Source organism: Vipera berus (genome assembly GCF_964194415.1).
Source record: "Vipera berus genome assembly, chromosome: 10".
Lineage (NCBI taxonomy): Eukaryota > Metazoa > Chordata > Lepidosauria > Squamata > Viperidae > Vipera > Vipera berus.
Window position 1 is genome coordinate 3,569,172 of NC_138213.1, and position 13,313 is coordinate 3,582,484.

At 42.1% G+C, this 13,313-nt stretch overlaps 1 protein-coding gene across 1 annotated transcript; it reads right to left on the minus strand.

The window, feature by feature from the left end:
* Window positions 1-1,983: 1,983 nt before the first annotated feature.
* On the minus strand, window positions 1,984-12,427 carry HSD17B2 (hydroxysteroid 17-beta dehydrogenase 2; the record flags this gene model as incomplete). The annotated part of the gene is made up of 5 exons (XM_081335649.1): window positions 11,923-12,427; window positions 7,697-7,909; window positions 6,479-6,664; window positions 4,403-4,540; window positions 1,984-2,345 (listed from the first exon to the last, which is right to left on the minus strand). Exons 1-5 carry the CDS (start codon window positions 12,206-12,208, stop codon window positions 1,984-1,986), a joined length of 1,185 nt encoding a protein of 394 aa, XP_081191775.1. The 5' UTR covers window positions 12,209-12,427.
* Window positions 12,428-13,313: the final 886 nt, after the last annotated feature.

The window sequence follows — 13,313 nt, forward strand, 5'->3', positions numbered from 1 at the left end:
ACCAGTGCTCAGCATGATAGAATGGGCAACGTTTTTTCTGTGTGAAGTGGAAGGAAACGGCTTGTTTTGGATTTTTTTCCCCTTTTCCAGGAAATCACGTGGGTCAGGATAATGACGTTGTGACCCACCCACCCCTACCTCCCTCCTTCCCTCCCTCCCTTTGAAAGGTATATTCAACAGCTTGTCCTGACTCTCTTTTTTTTTCCCCGCTCAGAAATTTGTAGGAAATTACATCACCAATGTTTAGGCATTTTCACCAGACCTCAGGCATGTGACTTCAGGAGATTCCAGGGGTTGCAATAAATAAATAACTGTTGGGAAGTTGGCCAACCCTGTCTTCTTGCAGAAATCTGATTGGCAGTCTAAAACAATGACACTTAAAGAGATAACGACCTGCAGCTCCTTTTCGTGTGCTGGAAACCATTTCTGCTAACCACTATTTGCAAAATAAATGTTTCCATGTCTTTTTTTTTCCTTCTTCTTATCTTCCTCTTTGGCACTGGACTCTTGAACCCTGCCCAGGCATAGTATAACCTTTGACTGTGGCTGCTATTATTGTTAATGACAAACTTTTATGATCTCTTAGATTTTCTCATTTTTGGTTTGATGATTCCATCAAGTAATTTAGGAACCAGGTCAGACGTCAGTTCTTTCCTCTGTTTGGCTCAAGGTCAGGTTGACCCAGGGTAGCTGCCTCCAGCATGAACTGGCACAAAAGCCAAAGTCACTGCTGTGTCTTAAAATGCAACAGTGCGATGCAAATTCATTTTTGGGAGTTGCATCTTGAAACCAGCACAAACCTGCTTGAATTATTTTCTGGCTTAGTCTGGGTAAATCTAAAAGAAGATGAACTTCTCAAATTTGGTGAGGTAGACCTTCCCACTAATAGCTAAGTGGTGGATGTCCCAAAAGTGCTTTTCCGAAAGGCAACTTTTTTTTGTTTTTCCTTGAAGGCGTTTCGCTTCTCATCCAAGAAGCTTCTTCTGAACTGAACTTTCACCACTTCAGAACCGAAGAAGCTTCTTGGATGAGATGCGGGAACATCTTCAAGGAAAAACAAAGAAAGTGCAAAAGTTGCCTTTTGAAAAAGAACTTTTGGGACAACCATGACCTGAATGACAGAGGATCTCCATAAACACAAAGAGGTGGATATATCAAGCAAATGAAGAGCCTCCATCCAAAGAATTCTGGTGGAAGTATTTTGTCTCAATAAACACTCATGGGTAGGGTTGAACCAAATAGTTTCTCCATTTCCCAGGCATGCCATTTCAGACAATGGAGATTTCATCCCCAAAATAAACAGTTTGGATTAATAATTCTCAACTTATCCCTAACCCTAACAAAACTTACAGACTTTACTCCCTAAATCTTCATACGATTCTGAGATCCTGAACATAGGATCATCTACCAAAGCAACAGAGATTTTTGGATTTTGCTGGGTCTCTGATTAGGAAGGGAGATTCCATGTAATTAGAAAATATATGTGCATAGAATCCATTCATGTTCTTCCCCTAGAGTTCTTAGAAGATTTCAGGGGAGTATGGTTTTATTTTTCTTTTATAAACTCCTGAGCAAGATCATGGGGAAAAAAGTATAGTGTACATATAATATGTGTTGATTGGATTAGGTCAACTAAAGATCAGAGAAATTAGATATAAATCTGTGGGAAAAGGAAGAGTTTTACAGCAGTACCCCAAAACACAAAATACAATTCCAGAAAAAAGCTAATCTCCATCTCAAAAAAAAAACCTGAATGGTAGAAGACATGACCATGAGATGTTAGCTATTATAATGTTAAAACCTCTTTCTTCTCTACCATCCTAAAGCTACACATATTCATATATACCTCTACATCTGTCTATCGTTTACTGGTTTCCTAGGTTGCAAAATTAGCTGAGTAGCTTATCAAATAAAGGGCACGAATCATCAAAAATTGTGATGGACTGTCAACTTCCATTTTTGACGGGTGCATGGATTTCTTATTCAGCTTATGACCTGTTTTTTACTTTCTGGTGTTTGGAGAGCAGAAGGCAAGAGAGGAATACCCATTAATTTGTCCATGAAAAAGTCATAAAACCAGAGAGGAGAATAACAGAACACGAGAAGAAATGTGTAGCTATTCTTGCCTGGAGTGTATAAACCTTTGGGATGCTCAGCCAGCAAAGCATGTAGAACATCAGAGAACACGGGTGAGAAATCTGATGAGCAAACTGAAGTCATCTGACTAAGGAACATGTTCAGTTTACAGATGTAATCCTCACCATAATCTTTCCTCACATCTGGAGCTAGGTTCTCCAGAAGCCTCTGTTCTTCCTTTTTCCAGTCTTCAGGATTTCCCCCGATTGCTAGAAAACCAACACATTCATTTTTGGAATGCCTGGCCTCTTTGAAGTTATTCCTATAAAAGACTCCCAAAGGATAGTTAAGGCTGTGGAAAGAGCAACTGCAACCAGGCTGCCTTCTAGGGAAGACCTGTATGTTGTACAGGTCAGAAGGAGGGCTGAGAAAATATCTACACACCCCTCGTATCCCGGACATAAACCGCTTCAATTCCTCCCCTTGGGATGGCACTACAGGGCATTGCATGCCAAACAACAAGACATGGATGGTTTTTTTTCCCTCTGGCCATTTCTCACAGGGCTGCCTAATCTCTTTCTCTAATCACACTTGGGCAAATAAAGTTGTCAATGCTGCTAACATCGAATGTTCTTGCTTGACAAGAGATGAAGAAGCAGCTATTTCATATGTTAAACTTGTGTATTGCTTTAAGACTTGTGTATTGCTTTAGTTTAAAGCTGGGAGGAGGGAAGAGTAGGGATGCACTTTTAAGGCCATTTGTCTCTCTAAAGAAGATAAGGCTTTGGCGGTTCTTCTAAAGGAAGGGAAGCTGATTCTTTAAATTAATTGGAGAATATGATTAATGACAAAATTAGAAAGGTGGAGAATTGTGTTTTAATATATGGTGCAAGGGGGCGGAGATTTCAGATTCCAGCTTCCTTCGAGCAAGTATTTGCCGGTGTACTAGGCTAATTTTTATTTTATTTATTTTAATTCCATTTATATCCCGCCCTTCTCCGAAGACTCAGGGCGGCTTACAAGCTTAGCAGTAGCCTTCATTCTATGTATATGCCTGCTTATTAGGGCTTTCACACACACACCCCCAAGCGGCATTATTACAAAGTCAGCTTAATTGCCCCCAACAATCTGGGTCCTCATTTGACCTACCTGGGAAGGATGGAAGGCTGAGTCAACCTTGAGCCTGGTGGGACTCGAACCTGCACTAATTGCAGGCAGCTGGTGTTACTTAAGGAGGCATTGGCCCACTGCTCCACCAAGGCTCTATATACCACTTCACAGCCCTCTCTAAGTGGTTTACAGAGTCAGCCTATGGCCCCCAACAATCTGGGTCCTCATTTGACCTACCTGGGAAGGATGGAAGGCTGAGTCAACCTTGAGCCTGGTGGGACTCGAACCTGCACTAATTGCAGGCAGCTGGTGTTACTTAAGGAGGCATTAGCCCACTGCTCCACCAAGGCTCTATATACCACTTCACAGCCCTCTCTAAGTGGTTTACAGAGTCAGCCTATGGCCCCCAACAATCTGGGTCCTCATTTTACCTACCTGGGAAGGATGGAAGGCTGAGTCAACCTTGAGCCTGGTGGGACTCGAACCTGCACTAATTGCAGGCAGCTGGTGTGACTTAAGGAGGCATTAGCCCACTGCTCCACCAAGGCTTTTTACTTTTAAGGTAAACAATGCCTCAGAGTCACTTGAAAAGCCCACATGTCGGAAACGTGACAAAAGTATTCCAATTCTAAATCCGATAAAGAAAAAGAGAGAGGATGAGATGGCAGGAAAGCCTACTCTGTTCAGGCTTCTGCCACAGGTGTGGATTGGGATATATAGGTGAAGAAGAATTCTGGGGAGGGGGGGTCCAGTTAAAAGCCCCTAAGCCATCTTCCCGTGGAAAGCAAAGCACTGGCTCAGCTACATGATGTCAACATTAGACAAGACAGCCTCTCTATAAAAGTACCTTCCAGGAAACTCGTCAGAGAAAGCTCCCAGAAGTGGTATTTATGAATCTGAAAAGAGTGGCCGGTAGAACTGAGCTATGAAAGAATAAATCATTGGAAGTCTTCCCTCGGAAAAAGACAGTTTGCAAACTCTTAGAAAGAATGCGCTTTGCATCTGAGGGCTGAGACAAACTGAATCTCGGATGTCAAAATAGCAAAAACCGGGGCTAACCTCTGCTAGGGCTGAAACGGGACTGACGGTCAATTTCTGGTGTTGGGTGGTGAACCCTGGTTCCTCTGGAGGTGTCTTTTTCTTGTGAGTTTGGAGAAAGATGGATGGACAACTCACGACTTAACATGTTTGGACGCCTGGTGGATGGAGAACTTACATGTTTTGAAGCCCGATGGGTGAAGAACGGCAACTTTGATGCCCCACTTGGACAGCTCCTGCCTCATAACGCCGGAAAACATGGAGAGCGCTGCCTTAGAGGCACCGTAAGCAGCAAACCGTGGCATTGGGATTCCTCCTGCCAGAGAAATCAAAACAGTGACTCATTGAAGGAGAACTAAAAGCTTAAGGAAAAGCTAAACGCTAAGCCGAAGTTAAATACAAACAAGTTAGCAGCAAACAAGTTAAAGGTCTAAGTTCTTGCTGGCTCAATATAGTTCTGAAATGCTTCTCTCTCTTTTTTTTCCCCCTCTCCTCCTTCTTTTCCTTAAAGGATATTAGAAAAAAGAATATTGCCAGGTTTTAAGTATCCCAGGCCTTTAAGAAATTAGTCAGATACTCAAGTGTTTTGGACCACCACAGGAATTCTAATATTTCTCCGCTTATAATTCTGTTTTTTTATTTATTTTATTTTCTATTTTATTTTTTATAGTTAATTTATTTTTTTTCTATGTTTTTTTTACTATTTTTTTATTATTTTATTTTATTTTATTTTATTTTCTTTGTTTTTATTTTACTTTTTATAATAAATTGCTGTTAGTCCATCTGTTCCCGGAGCTTTGCCCAATTTCAACTGTTTAATAGCTAAAGAAATTTCTTCTGATGTAATTGGGCAATTCATCTCAAGTTGTTGTTCTTGTGAAAGTCTTGGAAAATGAGCTCCCTGTAAATACTTGTCTACATCTAAAGCTTGTATATTCTCTTTAGAATATAATTCTGATGGTTTTCAATTGTCCATTATTGTCGTTCTGCCTTCAGGTGGTTTTGGAGAACAGGTTGACACCCCCTCTTCTTTGTGGCAGCCCCTCAAATATTGGAATACTGCTATCATGTCCCCTCCCCCCAGTCCTTCTTTTCATTAGACTAGATATATTCAATTCCTTCAACTTTTCTCATAGCCATCTTTATTGCTCTTTTTCTCCACTCTTTCCAGAGTCTCTGCATCTTTTTTTATAATAATGGTGACAAAAACTGGATGCTGTATTCTAAATGTGGCCTTACTTTGTAAGGCTTTGTAAAGTGGTAGCAATACTTCACGTGATCTTGATTCCATCCTTCTGTTAATGCAGCCTAGGATTGTGTTGGCTTGCTTGGCTGCTGCCGCACACTGCTGGCTCATATTTAGATGAATGTCCACTAGGACTCCCAAATCCCTCTCACAATTACTGTTATTGAGCAAGGTTACACAATGTATTATTTTATTTTATTTTTTAAAAAACAAGTTTGCTTTTGGCTCATTTTTACTCCAATACATCCATCTCAACTGTCTGTAAGGGAATCTGAAACTCTGCTAGCAGGATAAAAAAAATTATTTACTTCCCAGACAAAGGAGCCTCAAGCAATTCGTGTTCTTCCTGTAAGAAATACTTTTCATAGCGCAGGGAGTAAGAATATTACATTATATTTCATTGCATTATCCAATCTTCTGCTTGGGACTTTCTGAAGATGGGATTTAATAGACAAGAAAAAAAGTCCCATTTTAATAGATGGATTTGGTACCAAGGCTGCATTGTGTTTATTAGAATCCATGGGAAATCGTAAGCAATGTTACGCCAACAAAATGCAATTCTGTACATTCTTTTCATGAATAAGTAAATAACTATGCATGCCTTTCTTTAATACATGGGTTGTTGTTGTTTGCCTTAGGCAAGCTCCATTGCAATACTCAGAGAAGTACAAATTTCAAAAGATAGCACACACACGTACAAGCGCGCACGCAAACAAATAGACCAGTCCACATTTTCCCTTCATTTTTGGCCTTGGCAGATTAGAAATGTAATAATGCCCTATCCCTAACGTGCCAAACTAAATCTTTTTGAATGTTAGATAGCTCAATTGTGTAGCCTTGACATATCTGCTTTTGCCTGCCGTCTGATCCTTAGATTCGGGATTAATTTGAAAACCTCCCACATGGCAGCTCGAAAGGGTCAGACAAGTGGCCGTTCAGGGAACAGAATCCAACCCAGGTGACGGTCTGTAAATTTACAACCTGCTGGGACACATGAACATAACTCACCTGCCAGGCTTGAGATGTTAATAATCCTTCCCTTGGATTTTCGGAGTAAAGGTAAGAACATTTTGGATAATTCAACAGGGCCAAAGAAGTTTACATCCATGCACTGCTTGTAAGAACTCATGGGGAGCAGTTCTCCATCAGCTACGAACCCCAGGATTCCTGCATTGTTGATAACAGCCCAAAGCTCTGGCAAGGAGAAAGGAAGAGCCAGCAAGTGAACTAATGGATTCCCATGGCAGGAAACGATCTCAGAAACTTCCTTCCTTCCTTCCTTCCTTCCTTCCTTCCTTCCTTCCTTCCTTCCTTCCTTCCTTCCTTCCTTCCTTCCTTCTTCCTTCCTTCCTTCCCTCCCCCATTTTTCCTTCCTTCCCTCCCTCCCCCATTTTTCCTTCCTTCCTTCCCTCCCCTCCCTCCATTTTTCCTTTCTTTCTTTCCCTCCCTCCCTCCCTCCCTCCCTCCCTCCCTTCCTTCTATGCTTTGCATACATATCTTACCAAAGCACTCTCTTTTGCCTACTTTTTAAAGCAAATAAACAAAATCAGACACGGGTTCCTGAGAAGCAGCAATTTTAGATTTTCCAATAGCCAAATGACTATTTGTATCAATTAAGAGGCTAAAGGAAAGTTTATAAGGCACTAGTCCTAAATAGTGTTAATAAGCAATAACTTTTACAGAACATAAAGGGTTACAAACAGACGTAACTCAGAGGCTTGTAAACAACAGAGCCTTTCTGAGACGGAAGGAAGGGGGAAAAAACTAAATGAGGCCTTTACTCCCCCCGCCCCCCCCATGTCTGAATAGTAGGATCGGTTGTATTTCAAACATTAGATAGACCATTGATATTTTTTTTTAATAGCAGCATTTGGATTATCACAGTGTTGAAATCTGACAATATTTGATGGATAACAGTATGAGGCTCAAAGCTTTTCATTATCTAGATTGCAGATATTGGACAACAGTCAGCAGTGGGCAATCGTCCAACTTGTAGCCACCACCGTTGAGTTGATCACATGCAACTGCGTTAAGGTAGACCTTTTATCTTAATTCCATTCACTCCATCGGCTACTCAAAGGAGGTAAATGTTGATGTCAGCCTCTGATTTTGAAGGATGATTAGATTCTCAGGCCAATAACGTGCCTCATTCCTGGACCTTTGCAAAATGTCACTTGGGCAAGAACGATAATCACAGAGGGGTGGAGATGTGCAAACAAGTCATACCTTCATTTTGCAACTTCTGCCTTATTTCAAGATAAGCCTCCTTTATTTGCGCAGAACTGGTGATATCCAATTGCAGGATGCAAAGTCTTTCTGAGCAGGTTTCCTTCAGCTTTTTGGCACCGGTGCCTGCTGCATCTAAGACGCTGGCAAAGACAGTAAATCCTAAACTGTCAAGGTATTTTGCAACCTCATGGCCAATTCCACTGTCAGTTCCTATAAAAGAAGCCATTAAAATATAAATATATGTTTACATGCATGTATGTATATGTGTACAGTATGTATGTACACATGTGGAACAACCTGCCTCCAGAAGTTGTGAATGCTCCAACACTGGAAGTTTTTAAGAAGAGACTAGGCAGCCATTTGTCTGAAATTTTATTTTATTTATTTATTTTAATTCCATTTATATCCCGCCCTTCTCCGAAGACTCAGGGCGGCTTACAAGCTTAGCAGTAGCCTTCATTCTATGTATATCCCTGCTTATTAGGGCTTTCACACACACCCCAAGCGGCATTATTACAAAGTCAGCTTAATTGCCCCCAACAATCTGGGTCCTCATTTTACCTACCTCGGAAGGATGGAAGGCTGAGTCAACCTTGAGCCTGGTGGGACTCGAACCTGCACTAATTGCAGGCAGCTGGTGTTACTTAAGGAGGCATTAGACCACTGCTCCACCAAGGCTCTTTAGAATAGGGCTTCCTGCCTGAGCTGGGGAGTTGGACTAGAAGACCTCCAAGCTCCCTTCCAACATCATCATCATCATCATCATTATTAACCTGTATATATACTGTATATATACATACGTGTGTGTGTGTGTGTGTGTGTGTGTGTGATTTCCTGAAGCTTTGCCATTTTTCATTGATTGTATTGCATTTGATACTTCCTCCACAGGATATCTTGCATTTCCTCTTTTGTGGGTGATGTTACTTTTGAGTGATCTTGATCTTTGTATAGCTCTGAATAGAATTTTCCAATTATTTCTAACCTTTCCTGTCTTATTCTACACACAGAGCCATCTTCACACTTTAATGCAAAAACCTTCCTTGTATTTATAAGCTTGCATTTTGCTCTTTGTTTCCTTCAATTACCTTTTTCACAAGCATCAGAAACTTCTCAGAGAAAACCGTTTGGAATCAGAGAGATGTGAGAAGTTCATAATCTTAATGTGAAATTAGGAATAAATAGAACGAGCTCCAATTATGTCTTAAGGCACTGCCTCTTGCCTCAGGAAATACAAACTGTACCTCTTCCAAAATAAACTTCCATGTGAGCTAAAAGCTTTCTGCAACTGCCTCTTTCCTGCATTTGTTTATGAAACATCCATTTATTATAATTATACTTTTTTCTTGCAGACTTCAGAAGTGACGCATATCTTTTAATCCTCCTAAGTAACCTTTGATGCCACTGGGTGAATGAAGATTTCAACTTTGATCTCTTTGGTACCAGCCCAATGCCTTTACCACTACATCTGTAGAGTTGGAATAAGTCCCGAACACCATCTAATTCTACCTGATTTTTTTTCTCAGGTGATACCGATGTAATTTGGTGTCTTTGTAGCTCAGGGTTGAATTTGGGGTCCTCGGTACTCTCTGAACTTATTGTTTTGTTGCGAGGACGTTTCATGACCAAACTAGGTAACAACTTAAGTGCACTCTCTGAGCTGGGTTGTTTGGTTGCAGATGTTTCATTACCAAACTAGGCACTGATGATGTTACCTAGTTTGGTAATGAAATGTCTGCAACAAACCAACTAAGCTCAGAGAGCACCAAGGACCCCACAAAGAGCATCCCCCAAGGATGGGAGCCTAATCGCCATCTGAAAGCATCTAGGGAGAAGAGTCCATCACACATCTGGACAATGCGGCCCAAGGTCAGACTGGGATTGACATTTCTTCCTACCAGGTAGCCAAATCTGTCTCCACAGAACTTAACGCAACCTGCATCAATCAACCAAAAGAGAAAGCAAGGAATCGTTTTGACAAAAGCAGCTGCCAAAGTGTGTTTTGAATGACCTGCTTCCCTTTGTTTGGCAATGAGCCATCCGGCTAGTGTGTCTCACCCAAGTTCCACAACCTAAATAAAGGGCCAATCCAGAAGTCACAAAGCACAGGCATGTTTCTCAGCGGCTCATGATTTTAAACAGAGGACGAATGGGCAACAGCAGAAGAAATGTGAGCATCAAAAATAAATCAAACGTTGGGGAGCAGAGAAGAACTTCTGGCTGTGACTGGTGTTTGCTTGCAAGGAATGTGACCAGGAGTCCTTGTTATGAGAGTGGAAATATTACATGTCTCTTCTGCCAAAATTTCAAGCAACACATGAAATGACTGAGGTTCCTTCGATGGGGGCAGAACGTGATCTTTTCTTTTTTTTAAAAAAATGAGGATTTGAGGACTTTTGCTAGTGTCAATCCAGCCGTTCTCCAACACTCATCGCCCAAACAGTCATGTTTTTCCATTTCTTAGAGAGAGGGAGGGAGGGAAGGAAGGAGAGAAAGAGAGGGAGAGAGAATGAATGAGTGAATGAATGAGAATGAGAGAAGTACATTTAATCTTTCAGCACAAAAGGAGAAAAAGTTGAGCAGAAAACTACCAAAGCAGGGATGATCAAGCCTGCTATGGTCTTAGTTTTTCTGTTTCTCTACCTCTCATTCTCAGTGTGTGTTTGAGAGAGAGAGAGAGAGAGAGAGAGAGAGAGAGAGAGAGAGAGAGAGAGAGAGAGAGAGAGAGAGAGAGAGAGAGAGAGAGAGGAAGGAGAGAGAGAGAGAGAGATTGAGAGAGAGAAACATTGAGAGAAGAGAAAAACCAGAAAGAGATATTGAGAGAGAGAGAGAGAGAGAGAGAGAGAGAGAGAGAGAGAGAAACATTGAGAGAAGAGAAAAACCAGAAAGATATATATATATATATATATATATATATATATATATATATATATATATATATATATATATATATATATATATATAGAGAGAGAGAGAGAGAGAGAGAGAGAGAGAGAGAGAGAGAGAGAGAGAGAGAGAGAGAGAGAGAGAGAGAAAGAAAGGGAGGGAGGGAGGGAGGGAGGGAGAAAAGGGACAGACAGATTGAGAGGAGAGAGAGAGAGAGAAACGGAAAAAGAGATATGGAGAGGGAGAGGGGAAGACAGACAGACAGAGATTTACTATTATTTTCAGAGCCCATTGAGGATTTTTTTCCCCTTGCTCCAGCAGGCCTGTATTTATTGTCACATGCTCTTCTTGGCAAAGTGCTGTACCAGCAAATAAGAAATTTGTGTCAAGGTGCTATCCACACCCACTGCCACACATTCTTGGACTCGATCTGTCACCATTTATCACCGGCAGTTTAAAGCCACATGTCAGAGGCGAAGAGCTGCGCCAGTTAACCTTTCTAAAAAGAGGCTTCATAATATGCTGCTGCCTGCTCCCTTTTTGCACGGGAAGAAAAAGGAGAAAAAGCCAGGTAACAGGCTGAGATCCTAAATTACTTCACAGTTTACAACCCATAAAGAAGACTATAGCTCAGGGTTGAAATGAAGAGTCCCTGGTGCTCGGTAAGCTTGGGATGTTTTCTTGCTGATGTTTCATTACCCAACTAGGGAACATCATCAGTCCTAGAAGAGAGGGGATTTGCAGAGGAGGACTGTGGGATCCTTGGTGCTCTCTGAGCTCGATGGTTTCCTTGCAGACATTCTGTTACCCAAACTAGGTAACGTCACGAGTGCTAGTGATCAAGTACTGATGATGTTTCCTAGCTAGGTAAGGAAACGTCTGCAAGAAAACAACCCAGCTCAGCAAGCACCAAGGACCCCACAATCCTCCTCCTCCTCCTCCTCCTCCTCCCTCCACTCTGCAAACCCCACTCTCTTTTAAGACTGATGATGTTACCTGCTTGGATAATGAAATGTCTGCAAGAAAACAACCCAGCTCAGAGAGCACCGAGGACCCCTCACAGTTTACAACTCCTACGTCCGAAAGCATCCTTACCCAAATGCCCAGCCCAACCATTAAGAGTCCAAAGCATCCTCAGATTTCAATCTGAAGGGAAAACATCCTTCTTCCTGAATCAGGTGAAACAGGTATAAATCCACCTTAATCCAAGAAAAAATGTTAGCTAAGGAAAATCCCAAATCCCTCCTAAAAGTCATTTTTAGAGAAGACAAATTCAAATTCCTCTTGGGAGTTCAGACGGCTAACCCACCCTGAGAACTCAACGGATGCCTCTCCCTTACCTGTGATGAACACGGCTTTGCCATTCACGGGCAACATAGCTTGCGCAGGAGTATAAAAACAAAACACGAGACACGCCAGGGAGAATAAAGTCAAGCCCAGAGAACTTCTCAAGGTGGCGAAGCACAGGACTTCCAGGGTGAAAAGCAACAGGAGACCCCAGCGGAAAGGGGCAGCTTTTTCCACCCGGTTCTTCTTCGCTCGATAAAATATTGTCCCCCCGTAGAGCACCGTCGCTCCCATGTAGAAGAGTAGAGAATTGTCCAGCTCAGCCTGGTGCAAAAACATGACAGGCAGAAGAGAGGCAGGACCGCTCAAACAGGCACTAAAAAAGAAAAAAAAAAGGAAAGAAAAAAATATAAAATAGATTTTCAAAAAAGGAAACTTCTTAGGACAATTCGCTAGCCCAGGAAAAGGTATCGGATGTCTCCCGAGGAGCAGAGGAGCATCCGAAGGGCTTGACAGGCAGTCAGACGGCAGCCTTGAACCGGTGTGGTTTTATCTGAACTGCCCTGCTTGCCACACCAGAGTGGTAGTGGGGGAACTTCATATATTTGCTCTCACCTTATTTTAAGTTGTTATTCCCCCCCCTGCTTTTTTATTGCAAGAGGGCTCCACCTTCAGAGGGATATACACACGCGCACACAAAGAGAGAGAGAGAGAGAGAGAGAGAGAGACAGTCGAAGAACAAGATTTGGATAATATTTGACAGAGCCAAGAGCGAGCAAGAAGCAGCAAGTTTTGTCCTAAGGGAAGTTAGCAAGGGTGACATAATTGACAGGTTTGCTGTAGAGGCACTTCAGGGAAAAGAGAGTGTGTGAAACACACACACACTCTCTCTCTCTGGTGTGTGTGTGTGTGTTGTGTGTGTGTATGTATGCGCCCCACCACACTCCAGAGCTGACCTGTTCTCTTTTGATGTGCAGCCTTCCAACTGCGCCTGATTTAATGAGGACACACGCTTCTCTTTCATCCGCTAGTTGCTAGCTGGAACGGAGGAACTTAATTAGCACACACCAGCCACACTCCGAAGCACAAGTCTTTGGAAGGGCAATGCGGAAAACCTTTCACTTTGACCCAGAGGGCAAGTGGCTTTGTAAAGTTGCCTAGGCTACGGAGAAGGTGCAGAGTTTTTGCTTTTCCTGCATCTCCTGCGGTTCCAGAATTCACAGATGATCCCCACAAAAGTGATAGTTGAAGGGTTTTTGTTTTTTTTAGGAGAGGGGGAGATGTTTACAAGGACAAAAGGAAAAATAAAAAAGAAATCCTTTTATGCATTAACTGGAAATGCAATCGTAGTCTCTCCACTGGACAGCTGGAAAAGTGGAGGCTAAGGGGAAAGTGGGGAAAACTGTGGAGGCTCCACGAGGAAGGCTAAGGATACTGTGGGCCA